The following is a 17,138-nucleotide window of genomic DNA, read 5'->3' as shown; positions in this document are numbered from 1 at the left end:
GGGCGTTGCCAGACAACGTGCGGAAAATGAAGGGTGTTCTAGTTGACTTTTCACTTATTTGTAAAAAATTGTCTACTTAATTTAAAGCTAATAATAACAATCTATTTAAAACTTATTGCGTCACATAAGCAAATGTATTGTTTCAATCAATATATCTATCTTTATTTATTTACAAGAAAAATTGACGCATTTTCTGAATTTCGCATTGAGTCATTTAAATTTTAATGCGTTGTATTTTTTTTTACATGTTGTGTGTGCATAAAGTAAATAATAAATTAAATGAAAAAAGCTTCTTTAAAAGATAAATTAACAATATATTGTTAATAAAAAATAAACAGCAAGTTAATATTTTTTAATCAATGCTAGAAAACGATAATTACAATCAATTGAGGATATTGAATTATGATTATTTAAAACCAGAACACCCCATATGTAAATACCGCAGCCCTGGAACAGCTGATGGCACTTGTTGACCAATAAGCTGTGCACGATTTTGTATTGATTTCTTAATTTACTTTAAACATAACGCATTAAAATGCTGGAAAAGGTAAAAAATGTTATCGTTGTGCTTTCCGGAAAAGGAGGAGTTGGAAAATCGAACAGTAAGCACACAATTAGCGCTGGCACTGCGAAGCAATGGATTTAAAGTAAGCAAATCAATTTCACCACAAAAACATGACACAGGATTTTAAAGATATTTATTTGCTTGACTAGGTTGGTCTTCTGGACATAGATCTGTGTGGACCCAGTGTGCCGTATCTATTGGGATTGGAGGGGCGTGACATATTTCAGTGCGACGAAGGATGGGTTCCTATCTATACGGATAACAACAAAAGTCTGGCCGTGATGTCCATTGGATTTCTTTTGAAGAACCGTGAGGATCCGGTCATTTGGCGCGGTCCCAAGAAGACCATGATGATCCGGCAATTCCTCACTGATGTGAAATGGGAGGATCTGGACTACCTATTATAGATACCCCGCCCGGAACTTCGGACGAGCACATCACCGTGATGGAGTGCCTGAAGGAGGTTGGATGCCATGGAGCCATCATTGTGACCACTCCGCAGGAGGTGGCTTTGGATGACGTGCGCAAGGAGATAACCTTCTGCAAGAAAACCGGCATCAAAATCATCGGTATTGTCGAAAATATGAGTGGGTAAGTTGCTTCATAACCTCAGACTGTTCAAATATACGATAAAAGTATAGCTTAAGAGCTCTAAATCAATAAATTATAAGATAAAATCTTTAGTTTTTCAGTTGTAAAACATAAAAATGCGATTTCAACAATATATTCAATTTAAATTACTATTTTTGAGTGTAATATATGTCTTTCTGTCAAGAACTTGAACTTTAGAAAGAAGTCTAACTTCATTTCTTATTTAAAATTTTTCGAGCTAAGAAGTTCCACTGTAGCTAAATGCTGACTAATTGAAAATGCAAATATAGATATTTAATTGGACGTCTGCGTGTCAAGTTTAGAGCGGCGCAACACCTGTGGGCTTTAACCAGGTGATAACTCATCCGATGTTTGATATAATTATCTTTTATTTGATTTCCCCAGGTTCGTGTGCCCCCATTGCACCTCATGCACCAACATCTTCTCCTCAAACGGCGGCGCTGAACTGGCCACTTACACGGAGGTGCCTCATCTCGGAACTCTGCCCATAGATCCACGAGTGGGCGTTTTGGCGGGCACCACTGCATCCGTTTTGGATCAGCTACCGGACTCAACGACGGCGGAGGTTATGAGAAACATAGTTGAGAAACTTAAGTTGATTTCGGTAAACTAAATAAATTTTACAAAATTACAAATTCCTAAAAAGGTTTACCTGAATATTTTTGTTAAAATTTTAAAAATATGAGTTTTTTGTTTAACAACTTTATGGGAAATAAGAAACTAAAAACCGCACATTTAGTAGTAAAAGCAAAAGAAAATCAAGCTTTGAGGATAAATAGAAAAATAGATAAAAAAATAAATAGAAAAAAACTTTTAAATATAACAAACTATTGTCAATTTTGTTTATGAATCAATAGGATTATGAATTTTAATAATAGAAATGACGTACTGATTTTGCTATAAATAACTAAAGGTATGTACATATGTACATTAATTCAAAAATATCCATATCCATATAGGTACACGGAGGATTATAACAATTATAAGCAAGAATAGCTCAGGCTGTCTTCAAAAATGGAGTAAATAGTTCTGCTCAAATTCAACTCTAAATAAAAATAAAACTCTTTTTTATTGTTATTTTCCTTTGGTTTCTTTCGCTTTATTTTTGTATGGTTTTAATGTCTTAAATATATTAATAAAATGGGTTTAAAGGAATGAATGTAGTTGATGCGTGTTCAGGGAACTTAATAGGTATGTACGTAATTGAGCCTCTGGTCGAAGAGCCGTTTTACATTTTCAATGCAAATAGTTCAGCTTACAGCTTTTTGTTTCTTGAACTGAAGCACGTCAGGTCTCCAACATTGTCGCAAAAATAATATCCTTGATCGACTCTTTAACTCCATGGCTCTAGTACGTATAATAATTTAATATTGAATGAGTGCGTGTTTGATATTAAATCACTCTAATGCTACAATTCTGGTCACACGGTAATTTTAATTTACAATCAAACTAAAGAGTCTCCTACTAATACTTTCCAATTACAATTATTTTTGTGTTTCCTCGCTTTTGCTATTTAAATCTATCACATTAACGTAGGTTGTCTTACTGCTTAATCTAATCGTTTCACATAATAATTTGAGCAAGGTCTTAAGATCAAGATGTATATTAATGCATGAAGTATACCTAATTTGCCGGCAATGGTCATTATTGATCGATAGGCTCGGCTGCTTTCAATGTCTGTGGATTGTCCTTAAATTCTGTTAAAACAATATAAAATTCTCTCCTGACTGACGGCGAAGATAGTTTATTTTCCTAAGTATTATTAACATGCAGACTTCTTCCACTATTTTGGTATAACTTTCCCTAGCCGGAACTAGAACGAAAGTTTTTAAAGATCAAAAATCAGTCTGCGAGAGGATGGAAATCACACAGAGAAAACATTACGTATTTAAATAGTTCCCTTCTGTGGCATGTTAAGAAAATAGTTTTTTTTTTTTTACTTTTTAAATATGAATTTAAAAACTGAGATGGCAATATGGAATTGATACTATGATTTTGTCTGCACAGGAATCACAACTAATGCTTCGTTTTCTCTAGAATCATTTTTTTTTGTTGCCATATGAAATTTGTCATTTTTGCCATTGAAACAGCAAAACTTCCAGAAAGTATAACACAATCCCAATCCCAGACAAATAATCAAAGGCAAAATTAAAGCCCATAGGAAATTGGATTTGTTTTGCTCCTGGGGCACAACAGCATATGTTTTGGGTGTGGATCCTGAAAGGGGGTCCTCCGTATCGCTGGTAACCTTGACCTGGCTGGTGGACTCAGGTGCCACAGCTGCAGCTGCTGGCTGAGGGGCAATGGGATGATCGGTCATGCCCAAGTTACCAAATTCATTTAACAAAATCTCTGTTGGCTTATCATCTATATTTCCCTTGGTGGTCTCAGCTCCAACATCGGTTTTTGTAACATGATCATCCATTGAAGTGGACGGCTCAATCGAAGTGCTTGAGTCAGTGTAAGATTTTAAATCGCTTGATGTGGTGGTATTTGTGGTGATCTCTGTTGTAGAATCGGAGCTAGAATTATCTACGTCATCTGATGCGTTTTTGAGATCCGGTGTTTCAGAGGAAACAATATCTGTACTGAAGAATTCGCTTGTTACCGGAGTGAGTGTGGGTGTGGTACTTTCAGTTGGACTAGTGAAGTTATAGGCTATACTGGATTCGTTTATAGCCGGAATGCTGGTCGAACTTTGAGTTGGTGTATCGAAGCTATTTTGTAGATAGGAAGATTCTCCCTCCAGAATTTTAGGACCCTTGGTTGTGCCACCCAATGGTAAACGACCATAATATAAGCCACTCTCATCCAGTTCGTCGGGACAAATTAAACAGCATTCTCCTTCGATCGAGATGGGATTACTGCATGCAACTTGATTGCATTGGTATGTTTCACATGACGTTTTTTCACCTAGGCATGTGCAGGTTGTACAGCCATTGTTCTCAGTCCAAATTTCTCCCTCTTGTTTGTACTCCTCGTCATCGGTTAAACAGTTCGCTAAGGGCTCTTCTATTTGACAGATTTCCTTGCATTGCACGGCATGCGGTTCGCAGGGATCGCACAGAGTGCACTTGTTCTTGTAGAACCTCAATTTGGACCCATTGCAGACGGGTTCCTCATCGCGGCACTCGTATCGAGGACAACATGTCCCAGGCACTCCATTTCCCCTTTCCACCTCAACGATCACTTTGTCGCAAATGGGCCAATCCCAATCCTTTTGACAAGGCAGGCACATTTCTGTTAGGGAATCATCTGGATCAATTATTGGCAGAGCTGAAACAAAAGAAAAAGGAAACGTTTATTTCAATTTTATGCTTAATTAGTTTACTAAGTCAAAATAAAGATAGACATAAGCAAATGCAATCACACCTTAAGGTAATTTATAAGTTTAACTTGGTATAAATATTTTTGATTTTTTAAGTTATTACATTTTTGGTCAATAAAATTAGAATTTTGTAAAATTCGGTATATTGTTAAGTCTTTACCAACAGTTAGGTTATTAAAAAAATATAGGTTCAGAGGATTAGATTAATAATAAAATGCTTGGGGCACATATAACAAATCTAAAAGTAAACATTTTATTTGATAAATTTAAACGATTCACTTGACTCACAGGCCAACGCTAAAAGGTCACAAGCAAGTCCTTAAATTTAAATTGAAAATCCAATTAATCAGCATCAAAAGTAAATGTGTTCCCAGTCAAAACAGAAATTCGATACCCCAAGGTGATTTTAAAATTCCGATCAGATTTTAATGCCCTTCAAGTTCAATATTAGTAAATCGATCGATATTAAAAATCACATTCCACCCTGCGCACCAAATAGCCATGGCTTGTTCAATACATTTATAGGTAAATTTATAAAAATGGCAATTTGATTAGGCACACTATTAGGAAATTTCTCCAAGCAAACAGAAACCCAATCAAAACAAACAAAACGAAATTTATTTTTGGTGGAATACAAAGTACGGGAGTCACACTCTCGTTTATCATTTATTTATTGTTATTGATTTTTGACATTTTATCATTGAATTATGTATGAAAGGGGGAGGAAGGAGGCGGAGTGATAAAAATGTGAATGGCAAAGTACAATAACAATGCCAAGACAAAAAGATATACAATTGCACTGCAAAACAAGCCCGAAATATTTGAAGCCCTCCCATTTTGGATCGATATGGATCGATCGTTTCATTGAATCAACATAGCCCCGATCGCTGATATTATCAATTTGGTGTGGTAAAGTTTGTTACAAAAATGCGTCGCATCAAAACTTGTTACAAGCTCTTCCCGATCGTGATCGAAGGTTATCAATTATTTTCGATATTGACGTCACACTGTCGCAGACTTTGTAGGTGAAGCGCATTTAATTGAACGTAATTTAAAATAGATATAAGTTGTTGCTTTCGCTGTTGTGGCTTTATTCTTCGGCTATCAGGTCGGAGCGATCTATATGACAGCAAGCAGACGGGGCAATTATTCATATGTGTAGTTATGTGTGCGTGACCGTACTCGATTGATTGAGAAGCGCATAGAAGGGCGCTAAAAATGTCAGGGAACTGTGCGTGCTGGGATCAATAGAAATTTTGGGAATACCTTGAAATTTTGTTTGTCTATTTGCTTTCTATTAATAACCAGAAATGTTGACAGTCATGAAATGAAAGAAAAATAATGTTTTGAATATATTCTCAACCAAATTACTTTCCTGACAATTTAATGCAAACACAATTTAATGCAAAACCATTTCATAGATTTTCCTGGTATTAACTTTGCAACGTTCAACAATAATAACTCAACCTCAACGGGCACAAAAAAACTTTATTCTGAATCAAAGTTCTGGTTAAAATTGTTTTTCTAAATAGTAAAATGCTTAGCTACACAATAAATTGCCCATGTGCAAGCTATATTGCTTTCTTCTCTCTGGTTATTCATTTATTTGTTAAAATATATTTTTGTTGGTTGCTTTGCACTGCGGGTTTATTGACCCGAATGGATAGTGGTAATTTTTTTTTATCGCCTATGGGTCAGCAAAAATAAAAAAAGGGAATAAACAAGAGACATGAGACGGTGGGGCGTTGAAGAAGGTTTCCAGGTTCCAAAGGTTATAAAAATTCGATGCAAATTACCTAAGCACATATCCGCCTCATAAATGGGTCGGGGCTCATTAGCGGGGTTCTCTGGCGACGACGATGATCATTATGATGATTGTATAGGGGAGCACCAGCAGAAGTGCTGCTACTGCCCACTTACGTCACCGGTCTCTGGCCACCGATACGGATACAGATACGGATACAGATACAGATACAGATACAAGCACAGATACACTGATGTGCAGATACGGATACTTTGAAGCTGCGAACGAGGCGATCCATATTTCTTTTTGATTGATCTACAGCCGAAGGCCGGCATGCAAAAATGCAATTCAGGCAACGCGAGGAGCAGAGAGGCTGAGGAGCAGCTCACAAAAACCAGATACAGATACGGCGAAATAAATTCCAGTACAATTAGCAGTCGCTTATTTTCGTTTCGCATTTAGTTTTTTTCCTGACACGCTCGTTGACATGCAAAGTTACTTAAACCAAACAAAACGAACATTACACGACAAAATACTAAAAAAAAAAAAAAAACTGAGGGTACGAGGTCGACGTCTACTTTTAACTACTATCTAAAAGGTCGGCCCAAGATGTTAGCCATTACAAGCGACAAAGACCAAACAGTTGATGGAGTAATTAGACGATGTTCAAGTTCCCTCGAAGCCAAAAACAAAACTACAAACTATTTATTTTTACCATTTTTTGTGCTTATTTCATTTCATGCTTACCCATTCACGTCAATCACCGTGAACATTGAAAAAGTGTCTCTTTGATAATTTGCTGATGGCGAATCTAATTTTCTGTCGGGAATTATCATATATTCGTACATTTTATGACATTTTAAGCGAACTCTTGGTCATTATGGAAGTCATAAAACGGTGACTTTAGTAATCCGAAAACCAGGAAGACAACAATTTGTTAAACTTTTATTTACTAGCAATGAATCACAGTGATGCACAAATGTGAGTCACGTGAAAGTGGTGATTTAATCTGGGAAGAGCACTTCAAAGTTTATATATCACTGTTTCAACAAAAAAAAATTATTTAGATTTGGAATTTAATTTACATTCCTTTATAAGAAGTGTTTCCTTTTAATGAAAGTAAACTTGAAGTTTAATGAAAGTAAACTAAACTTCAAGTTTGAAAGTAAACATGAAGTAAACTTGAAGCTTATGGAGTTAAAAAGATCAGATAGACAAGAAACTATTGTTGCTAGAGCTTTTATCTTTCAACAAATATTAATATTTTTCTTTTTTAGTTAGATTATGTAAAAATATTAAACAATATGAGAACCATTTAATAAATTTTAGGTAATTATATGTAAAAAGAATCACTCAATCAAAATTCAAACCAATCATAATTATTTCCGAGCTAAGTCCTATTTAGTAAAATCACCCAACCATGTATGATTAATTAAGTAAAGTAATTCCATTTAAATATAGCTTATCCGCGTGTTAATTGTTTTATTAGCTGAACTGTATTTCGAGCAATCTCATTGAATTTTGTGATCGTAAACTAAAGCTTTCAAAATGAAAATAAACGATGACAGATGTGATTTAATCACACCCGAATTAAACGGCAATATAATCCATGTATAGCATGCCGAAAAATGTGACATCAGACCTGCGGTAATCAGTACTATATTTTCAGAACTTGTTTCATACTTAAGAAGAAAAGCAATCAATCTTTTTTGCCAACGTCTCTCACACGTCCTAAGCCAGCGTAATTTATGCGATTTAATTTAATCGCCATCATGTAGAGCAAATAATCGTTCGCCACTCTAGATTTCGTTGCTTTCCGCATTGCTACCAATAAAGAGAGTTCTCCGATTGTTCAGTTCACTTCACGGTTGGCATTACCATTAGCCGGCCACATTAATGCTCCATCCTTTTACTAATATTTCCACCATTTGATATACCCTGTACTCTATGAATAACTTCTCCAGCTGGAGACCAAAGTTTATAAATGGCCAACTAATTCGTTAGAATTGCGTAAACAAAACATTTTCGTACGCTCGACGCTTTCTATTTTTTACTTTTTTGGCTCGTTTAAGCCGGCGGCGACAGGCGTAGTAAACCTTATCTTAATTATAGATCAATTATAGTAGTGGGGCTACCATACACTAGGCAAATATATTCAACCGCACATCATTAATTATAAGTGCAAACTGTAGTCAACCATATGGGAAAGGTAAGCACGCCAAATGGCACACAAAATTAACTAATGCGTGTCGCAACTCAATTCAGTTGCCCTTTCTTTTACGTAAATAATAGGTTATTATATAGGTTAAAAAAAGAATGAGCTCTTAGAAAAATTAACCAGAATTGCAATTGTTTATTTTCAGTTTTAAAACAAATTTATAAATGCTAATATCTAAATACACCAATAATATATATACACAAACATTTAATTGAGGGACTCGAACTTGACCGATGAGTCTCAGTTTATACTTTTTGGAACTATTTCAATATGTTTCGCTTTGATTAATTTTAAATTATTTATATAATACCCATCTTATAAGATCTTCTTTATTAACAAAAGTTTTCTTAAATAAAATGTGTTGTTTAACAAAAATTATCAAAAATAAATCTGCGTCTTTGTAAACAATTCAGTACGTCATTTGGAGATTACCCATTTTTTGTTGAATTAATATTTGCTAAAATACGGCGAAAATATTTTAGCAATTCAATAAATATTCTAGAATAATCAAATTCACATTTCTCTTTCTGAATAAATAAACAAACAAGGCAATATAACCGACCGCGACACGACTTCGCAAATTATTTCATATGCAAAAATGAAAACAAAAAAGCAGACCTGCCATGAATTTTGATGGGGGGATGTATGTCCCGCGGTGATTATTTTGTACAAATTGCACAATTACAATTAAATTATACGGCACAGCGTAAAATGTCTGATTGATGACAAACACCCTCCATATCCGATCCCCTTCCTTACCAAAAAACAAAGGCGAAACGAGAGCAAGCAAACAGATGTGCGCCGATATTCAATTTATATGTTTTGTATACAAAATAAAAATAATTATTTTTTAATAATTACTGCACTGGGACCGCAATGTGTTGTCTTTCGATGGCCATAGCTAAAACGATGACTGACGCCTTTCTGCTGGGATTATTATGCTGCATATTACTGCAATCGTACGTAACAGATGTGACTATTACTATAGGGATATTGGAAACAATTCAGAACATTTTAAAAAAGATTTTTTTTCTTGAGATTTATTACTTGAAAATTTTTAAAAAAGTGCGACAAAAATATAAATGAAATTCGTACATATAAAACGCATTCAAAAATTAGAATGCAATAAAAAAAATTCCCTGACAAAAAAATATTCTTATTCCTTAAAATATAATTTACGTAAATAAGATGCAGTTTTGGTTTTTCACCGCTAAAAGTAGCTGCCGTGACTAAGACTACAGGTTTATAGATTCAGCATATGATGCGCATTTATTTAATGGGCTCACCCACTTGTAGCGCGATTTCGAGATCCGTTGGCGGGACATCAACTGTTCGGTCATCGACCCCACTACAGCGGAGGTCTTTAAGTGCGATATTGTGGAGATGCCAAAGAAGCAGGGAAATTTCCTAAACACCTGGCTCCTGCTGCGCCGACTTGTCCAACAAAATGTGGGTGGAACTGACTGGGGGTCAGATCGCCAACCGAAAAGATCGTTTTTTTCAGCATTTGTTTAAAATTCGTTTGGATGGCTGTAATCTGATCGGTTTTCTTAGCAAAAATCGCATTAGAGTACCGTCCTCAAAAAGCTTCTGCAATCGGGAAATTATTTAGCTGTCTGTCCCCTTCTGGCGGTAAGTTACATTTTCTCTCTAAGCCTTAATATAAATAAATCATTATTGGTAAATCAAATCACGTTGCAGTGGTACATATATGCAAATCACTGATGGATAGATTTTCGGGCGATGCATTTCAAACTCAAGCTCATGACTTTTATTGCCACCGAGTTATAACTAGTTTTTCTGGCCTTAAGAAATAATACGTTCACCGCAGGTTTGTGTACTGAATTTAACCTTTTAGGGCTTCAAATCAAACCACAAAAATTGCTATTGTTTGCAAAAAGAGCCAAATGAAATAGTTAAATGCGCAATTTATTATCAAAATTAATTTTTGTATAACATTAGCCACACCTTTGTTATAGTGCTACATTTGTGGCTATTGGAATTAATAGAAAACATATCTATAATTATGAAACATATTTCTAATATTCGCGATTTATAGTTAATAACTTTTAAAACTTTATGGTAACAGAAACTAGAAGTCAAACCCTATAAAAGAACTTGAAACCTAATTATACAAATTTCTGACCTACTCAAAATTCGATGAAAATTTCCCGTAATCTTTATCTTTAAGAGCTGCACGTAAATAGAGCAACAAATTAGTCAAATGTTCTCGCAAATAAACAGAGCTATCTATACGATTGTTCGAAAATACGCCGCTATCATTAAAAAACGGAAAATAAACAAATGAAATAAATAAGCATGTATACGAATAAGCACATAAATTGCGCATTAACCGAAAAACCAAAGCGGTTTCGACGAAACGAAAGTTTGAATGAAACCCAAATCGATTTCCAAATATCATTTTCATTCGCTAACAGGTTCCGTATCTCCATCCATCCGCAGAATGTCAACTATACGTCCACACGTTTTGCCCTCAATCCGGATCACTTTCCGGCCTACATGCCGGACATGAAGTTCAACACGAAATTGATCTTCCAGCTGAGCAGGAATATTGGCCAATTGGATCAGGGCCAGTGTGGATGCCGAGGTGATGAGACGATCGTAAAGAGAAATATTTCAATAAAGCACACAAAAAAAAAAAGTACATTAACCAGGGGCAAATATACTCCTCAATATATATTTATGCGTTTCCATGACTAAGTCGGTGGCAGTGACTAATGGCTTTGGCATGGGATTTATGCCTGCTACACGTTCAGATTAGACGCCTATCTGGGGCATTCGGTTTGAGGTGGAAATGCCTTGTGGATATCCAACGAATATCTATTTTTACCCTCGAACCCTGAGATACTGCTTTTCCACCGAAAAATTTCACTGCCATGACTTTCAAATTTTTATGCTCCATATTTTGGCCCAATGTTTCATGATTCATGACTGAGGAATTTGGCATCAAACTGGTTGACTGATTTCTGCACTTCACTGTTAATTAAAAATAAACACAAATGAGCTCTGGCTTGTACCAGAAATCAGATTAAAAGAAATAAATAAATTTTTACAAAGTGGTTTCTGCACTTTATTGTTAATAAAACATTAATAACGATTGGATTTAAACATAATTTAAAAGCTTAAAAATGTGTCAGAAATCAGATAAAACGAATAAAATAATTAATTGGTTTTTATAGAGTGTGAACTGGTTTGTTGATTTCTATACGTGCTTAAAACTCAATTATTATTATAAACTGGATGCAGCCAGCATTTAAATTTAATCATGAAAAGCATTATACAATTGGCATTTTAAATTTGTTTTTATTAAAATATGCAATTATCATTATAAATTTATTTTAAATTGCAAGCTTTACAAAAAGAAACAGTAGATAAAAGAGTATCCTTTAGTTTGAGTGTCCACCAACTCTTTTGTATTTATTATAAGCAGACTAACTTGTTGATAATGCGAGTGCAGAAAAATAATAGATTAAGAAAGCTCAGGCCCCTATTCGAGTGCCGGCCAATCAAATTAAGAAATGACGTGAGTCTGCCCACAAAAGATATTTAGCGGAGCATAAATAGAATAGCGTTTATCAAGAGCCCCCCCAGAAAAACAAAACAAAGAATTAATACACAAGCCTTTCACTCGTACAGTCTGCAATGTCATGGTCACAGAATCTTTTTCTTTCTTTTAAGAATTGCCCCTGATAAATTCCTTCTTACACCGCGAAAAGTCAAGTGAGCAAAATCTATTTATCATTTATTGACGTCTGAATTCGTCATCAGTATTTTTGCCATGGCAAAGAAACTCTATCCAAATGTATATTGACTTGAGCCGAAGGAAAACCTTTGTCAAGGCCAGCCATAAAATAAAAAGGAAAGTGTTTCCGGCCAGCCATTTTCACATCCATATTCATTCGCATTTGCATTTGCCACAACGAAATTTGGAATGGTGGGAGTACGGTGACATAACCCAAACCGGTAAAGTCGGGGAATTCTAGGCCAAAATATTGTAGCCACCCCTAGTAACCGAAAGAGGGGAGTCCGGAGTCTAAATAGCTCACTTAGTGGGTTAGTCAGCAAGCACAATTCTGAGGGGTTAGCCAAAAAGCAACTGCACTCGGAACAAATTTTTCTACGAAAACACTTCATTAAAAAACCAAACAAAATTCACAAAAACTATAGCTTTTTGAAAACATATTTCTAAGAACACTTCTAGCAGATTGTTAAATGTTAAATAAAATGCTAAATTGTTAAAATGTGATTAAATGCCTTTTTGGAACATGCTCACCAAGAAATTCAAATTCGCCTTTAAAATAAATACATAGCATTTATTATAACAAATTTTAATATATTAGCAATTGTTTCTGCATATATATGTATATCTACATAAAAGATAAAAGATAAAAAATATTTTAAAAGTTTGCTGATTTTTCATTAGCAATGTTAAAATGACTCTATTTCTAGTTCTCTCCAAAGTGCAATCAGCCTACTTGTGGAAATTGCTTGCACGAAAAGCGGATTACGATTTCATCAGGTAATGGAATAATATTCGAGGGGCTGGCCTGCCTTCGAGAGTTATTTTTCTTTATGGCCCGGGGAAAACGGCTAAAACCTAGTGGCAACTTGCCTTTGTTCTGGCTGTTCTAAGTTCACTTATCGTATTCATCTGGATGGAATTTGTTGGGCAAACACGGCAACAACAACTGGCAGTTGGACTCTGTATGTCTGTGTGTTTGTATACGTAACAAACACGCTCTACAATAGACTATCTGTCGTTTGTCACCAATTTGATAAGAGCGCAGATTAAGATGGAATTCCACACAAAAGTGTGCGTTGCCACATTTGGGCTTTCTATAAAAATCAAGACAACACTCCACACCGCACTCAAGGTTAAGTTCATTAGATTTCCGTAGATTAACACATGTTTCCACCGATATCTAAGGTAAGTTTGTCTAGCAATGAAATACTATATATCGGGTGAATAAGCGGAAAATGCACCCCAACTATTTTCAGCATTAATCACTAAGTCAATGGGGGAAATAAATGGGGCCTTAAAATATATTTTCATGTTTTTGCGATAAGTGTTATCTACTTTTGCGTATTTGCAGATTTTTTTTGCAAAAAAATAATCTTACCATGTCTTTTATTATTGAAATTTATATACATAGTTTATAGTAATCAATGTGTACTTGCAGAAATTAACTGACTATACATTTTTTTGTTTAATAAAAATGTTCGACAAAAAGAATTGGTTTTCGAAAAGCAAACTAATTGACAATTTTGGAATTATAGCAAATAATTTCTAGAAAATGGATTTTGTTTTCAACAAGCAAACTAATTGACGATTTAGGAATTAAAGAAATTAAGTTCTAAATCATTCATAGAACATAAGAAGTAAATTTATTTTCCATTTCGCAATTTGTAAAACGCATTTTGCCTTTAAGAACTTTGTTGTTTGCCAGTAAAAACGTTCTCAGTTTGGATCCCCCCACAAAATGTAGTGACGCACTTCAGGTAATATTGTTTAAACAAAAGATTGCCCATGCCCTTCGATATCCACTATCAAGGTCAGTTCGGTTCATAGAAAAACATACGCCAGCGAAAGCCAAACAAAAACGAATCAAATAAAAATAAACAATATTTTGAGAAATGCCCCAAAAATGCGAAATAAAAATAAAAGTGAATTAAAAAAAAAACCAAAAATACAACCGAAAATACAACCGAAAATACACACACTCAGATGATACACTGCCATTTGAATTATCAATGAAGCTCATAAACAAAACAAAAAAGAACAAAAGCAGAAACCACGAAATTGGCGCGGCAACATGTGTTTTAGGTAGTAAAGAAATAAGCAAAACAAAAAGTCGGTATGCTAAAATATAGAAGAATGGGGAACCGCATGGCATATGGCCAAAATCGTAGCTATATATATTTTTCGACACGTCATGAGAAAGATCGGCACGATATATATAGCCCCGTGATGCCGCTGAAGTGACGTAGGCATTCGACTTCTGTTTTTCTTTAATGGAAAGTATCTCAATAGAGTCAAAGTAAACACATTCGTAACATCTGAATTATCCGATTTCTGTGATTCACTTCATTAATATACTTATTTCGGCATAATTAACTCACCCAAAGATTGAAGAGTCCATAGGAATAAGCAAAGTATTATTAACTTGTCCATATCACGTGAGCAACTTGATCAAAGTCCAAATATATATATATATATCTATATATATATTTAATTTGTTGTGAAACTATTAGAAAACTGTTTTCTTTCTTTCTTTTTGTTTACTTCAGCCACACAGAGTCTCTGAAAATGCAAGAAAACATAAATTAGACATTATTTATTACATTAAATTAAATTAATTTATTCAAAAGCTTAATATAGATTTAATTTATTTTGAATATTGGCACATTTTCCCTATTTATTTTTAATTATTTAAAATCAAATGGTTAAAATGTATCAACACAAAGTACCTGTGACTTTTAATTTCACAATGCTTTGCAAGTAATGATTTGTATATGCACATAAAAAATACCTTGAAATGGTCGAAAAGGAACTGCCTTACAACTGCGACTTTACTCCCCTTAAATACAATTTAGGACTGGGATGATGCACCTTTATCTAATCTTATTTAAATATGAGACAATGAGTTATTCTTAGGTATTTCACCTATTTCTTAAACAAACATTTCAATTAATCAACATTACTCACAATTAAAGTTTTTAGTAGAAACTGTAAATATTTAATTTACATTTCTTTGACAAATATTATTTCGGTTTTGTTCAATTGACCCTGAAATGCATTTTTTCTTATCTGTTTTAGCTATCTATTTTTTTTTCTCTGACAAATTTTATAACGTCGCAGTTTCAATTCGCATCTGGTTTTTTTGCCTGCCGAAAAGATACCAATCTGAGGGTTTTTTGGTTTCCAAGCGAAGTTGTAACAAAGTTGCCAAGTACACTCTGATTACCGCCCAAACACGCTACCTGCGTTGTTTTCTTCGATTCGCACGATAAGTGTGTTATAACATATGCCAAAACTGATTGCCTGATAACTCTTCAGTTTTGATACCACACACAAGGAAAGGCACATGTGAGCCAGCCGATGCACACAGTTTGGGCCAAAATAATAAAGCTGAATTGGCCATTTGGTGTTTTTCCTTTCCTTGCTTTCGCTCTTTCCAATGGTTGTGAAATATATTCTTTTCTTTTATTGCTTTTCCATCGCCATGCGTTCCCTTAAGATTTCAATATGTTGTGAGACGTTCAGTCATATGCAGTTAGTTTTGTACTATTTTTAAATTTAATGAATATTAGAAATATTTTAGCAATAGCCTTTTGAAATGGAACGAACTTTTATGCTACTTAAATTTGTAATAATTTATAGTACTGCCTATCCGTATAAATCAAAAATAATTGTTAATAAATAATAACAATACAATTGTTAAAAATAATAATACAATATTTGTGACTGAATTATTGAATAAGTTAAGCACTTAAAATGTATGTATAAAGACTTAAAACAAAGTAAACTAATAAACAAAATAAAAATGTAAATATAACCAATATATATTTAACAAAAATAAATATATTTACTTGTTATTATTAGTTCAAGTTTTTTGATAGATTTGTTTTAACTATTTCAGACATGAAGAATATTATTTAGTTGTCCACATCTGTATTCAAGTGCAAGCAAATGAAGTGTTGGTCTGGGCGACTAAATGCAGACATACAATAATTAAATTATCCCGTGGGCGTCAGAATGGAAAGCTGTTAGGTAAACGACGCGTCGCGACGGCGACCGCAAAGGAAATCAGATTTTTCCATTATTTGGCAGAAAAACAAAAGCGGAAAAAAATCCGCCGACACGTGCATTTATGCAAGTGCATTTGACCGATTCGCCAGTTATATCACAGCTATATCAAAGCTGAAGCTAAAGCAACGGCCAAAGCCAGAGCTCATGTGCAGACCACTCAGACTGGTCGGTTTATCACTTATTTCCATAAAAGCGAATGAAATTCCATCTTTCGCACTTGCAGCACAAATTGCCCATATTGGCCGGGCCAGTAAGAAATAACCAGAGTGAAAAAAAAAGACCAGCAAGAAAAGGCACAAAGCCAGGGGAAATACTTAGCGCCGAAATTAGGTCGCTTGGCCTACGCAGATTACGAATATATATAGTTTCGGACTCGATTTGGCTTTACCTTTACTTGCCGAGAGTCCAACCGATCCAAAAATAAAACTTCATTGTACTATTTGTTTTCAATTGACGGTTTGTCCGTTTCTGTTGTCTTTATTATTTATTTGGCAATGCTCTGTATTTTTGTTTGTTTGGGCCGCCGCTTTTTGGTTGATAATATTGTTTTGGGGGGTTTTTTATATTCACTAGCGCACTGCACAAAAACACGACCGATTCGAATGGAGGTTCTCAGCAAACTGAACGCAAACCGAACGCAAACCGAACGCAAACTGTTTTGTTTGCCAAATCTAGCTTTTGTGGCTCGCTGGCGCTCCCTTTCATTCGACTCGCTCGCTCTTTGCTCCGCATTAAAGGTGATTTTCTCTTAAAGACGGTCTTCTGATCGCACTTGTGATATTTTCTTATGTACGCTTGGTAAATAAATTAGGCTAAATGCGTAATTACAAAAGGCAAAGC

The 17,138-nt window shown here is 34.7% G+C and overlaps 3 protein-coding genes across 3 annotated transcripts; 2 read left to right on the top strand and 1 right to left on the bottom strand.

Annotated features, from left to right (window-relative positions):
- Nucleotides 1-433: 433 nt before the first annotated feature.
- LOC128260087 (cytosolic Fe-S cluster assembly factor NUBP2 homolog) lies at nt 434-1,812 on the top strand. The gene is given in 5 exon segments (XM_052992796.1): nt 434-598; nt 600-647; nt 715-961; nt 964-1,156; nt 1,562-1,812. Coding segments are annotated over 5 exon segments (780 nt in total). The 5' UTR covers nt 434-535; the 3' UTR covers nt 1,791-1,812.
- A 435-nt stretch (nt 1,813-2,247) lies between these two features.
- Nucleotides 2,248-16,933, bottom strand: LOC128260027 (uncharacterized). Its single transcript, XM_052992712.1, has 3 exons — nt 16,687-16,933; nt 14,609-14,789; nt 2,248-4,453 (listed from the first exon to the last, which is right to left on the bottom strand). Exons 2-3 carry the CDS (start codon nt 14,658-14,660, stop codon nt 3,165-3,167), a joined length of 1,341 nt encoding a protein of 446 aa, XP_052848672.1. The 5' UTR covers nt 14,661-14,789; nt 16,687-16,933; the 3' UTR covers nt 2,248-3,164.
- On the top strand, nt 9,836-11,093 carry LOC128260029 (uncharacterized). Its single transcript, XM_052992713.1, is given in 5 exon segments — nt 9,836-9,907; nt 9,909-10,032; nt 10,035-10,099; nt 10,931-11,047; nt 11,049-11,093. Coding segments are annotated over 5 exon segments (408 nt in total). The 5' UTR covers nt 9,836-9,850.
- Nucleotides 16,934-17,138: the final 205 nt, after the last annotated feature.

This window comes from Drosophila gunungcola (genome assembly GCF_025200985.1).
Source record: "Drosophila gunungcola strain Sukarami chromosome 3L unlocalized genomic scaffold, Dgunungcola_SK_2 000014F, whole genome shotgun sequence".
NCBI classification, from domain to species: Eukaryota; Metazoa; Arthropoda; class Insecta; order Diptera; family Drosophilidae; genus Drosophila; species Drosophila gunungcola.
The sequence above is the reverse complement of the archived record's forward strand: the minus strand, read 5'-3'. Positions and strand labels throughout refer to the sequence as shown.

Excerpts from the sequence above, each read along its gene's own strand:
- LOC128260027 (XM_052992712.1), bottom strand. The coding sequence starts at position 14,660 with ATGGACAAGTTAATAATACTTTGCTTATTCCTATGGACTCTTCAATCT. Across the intron at positions 4,454-14,608 it reads ATGGACTCTTCAATCTTTGG|CTCTGCCAATAATTGATCCA; the intron begins GTGAGTTAATTA and ends CTTTTGTTTCAG.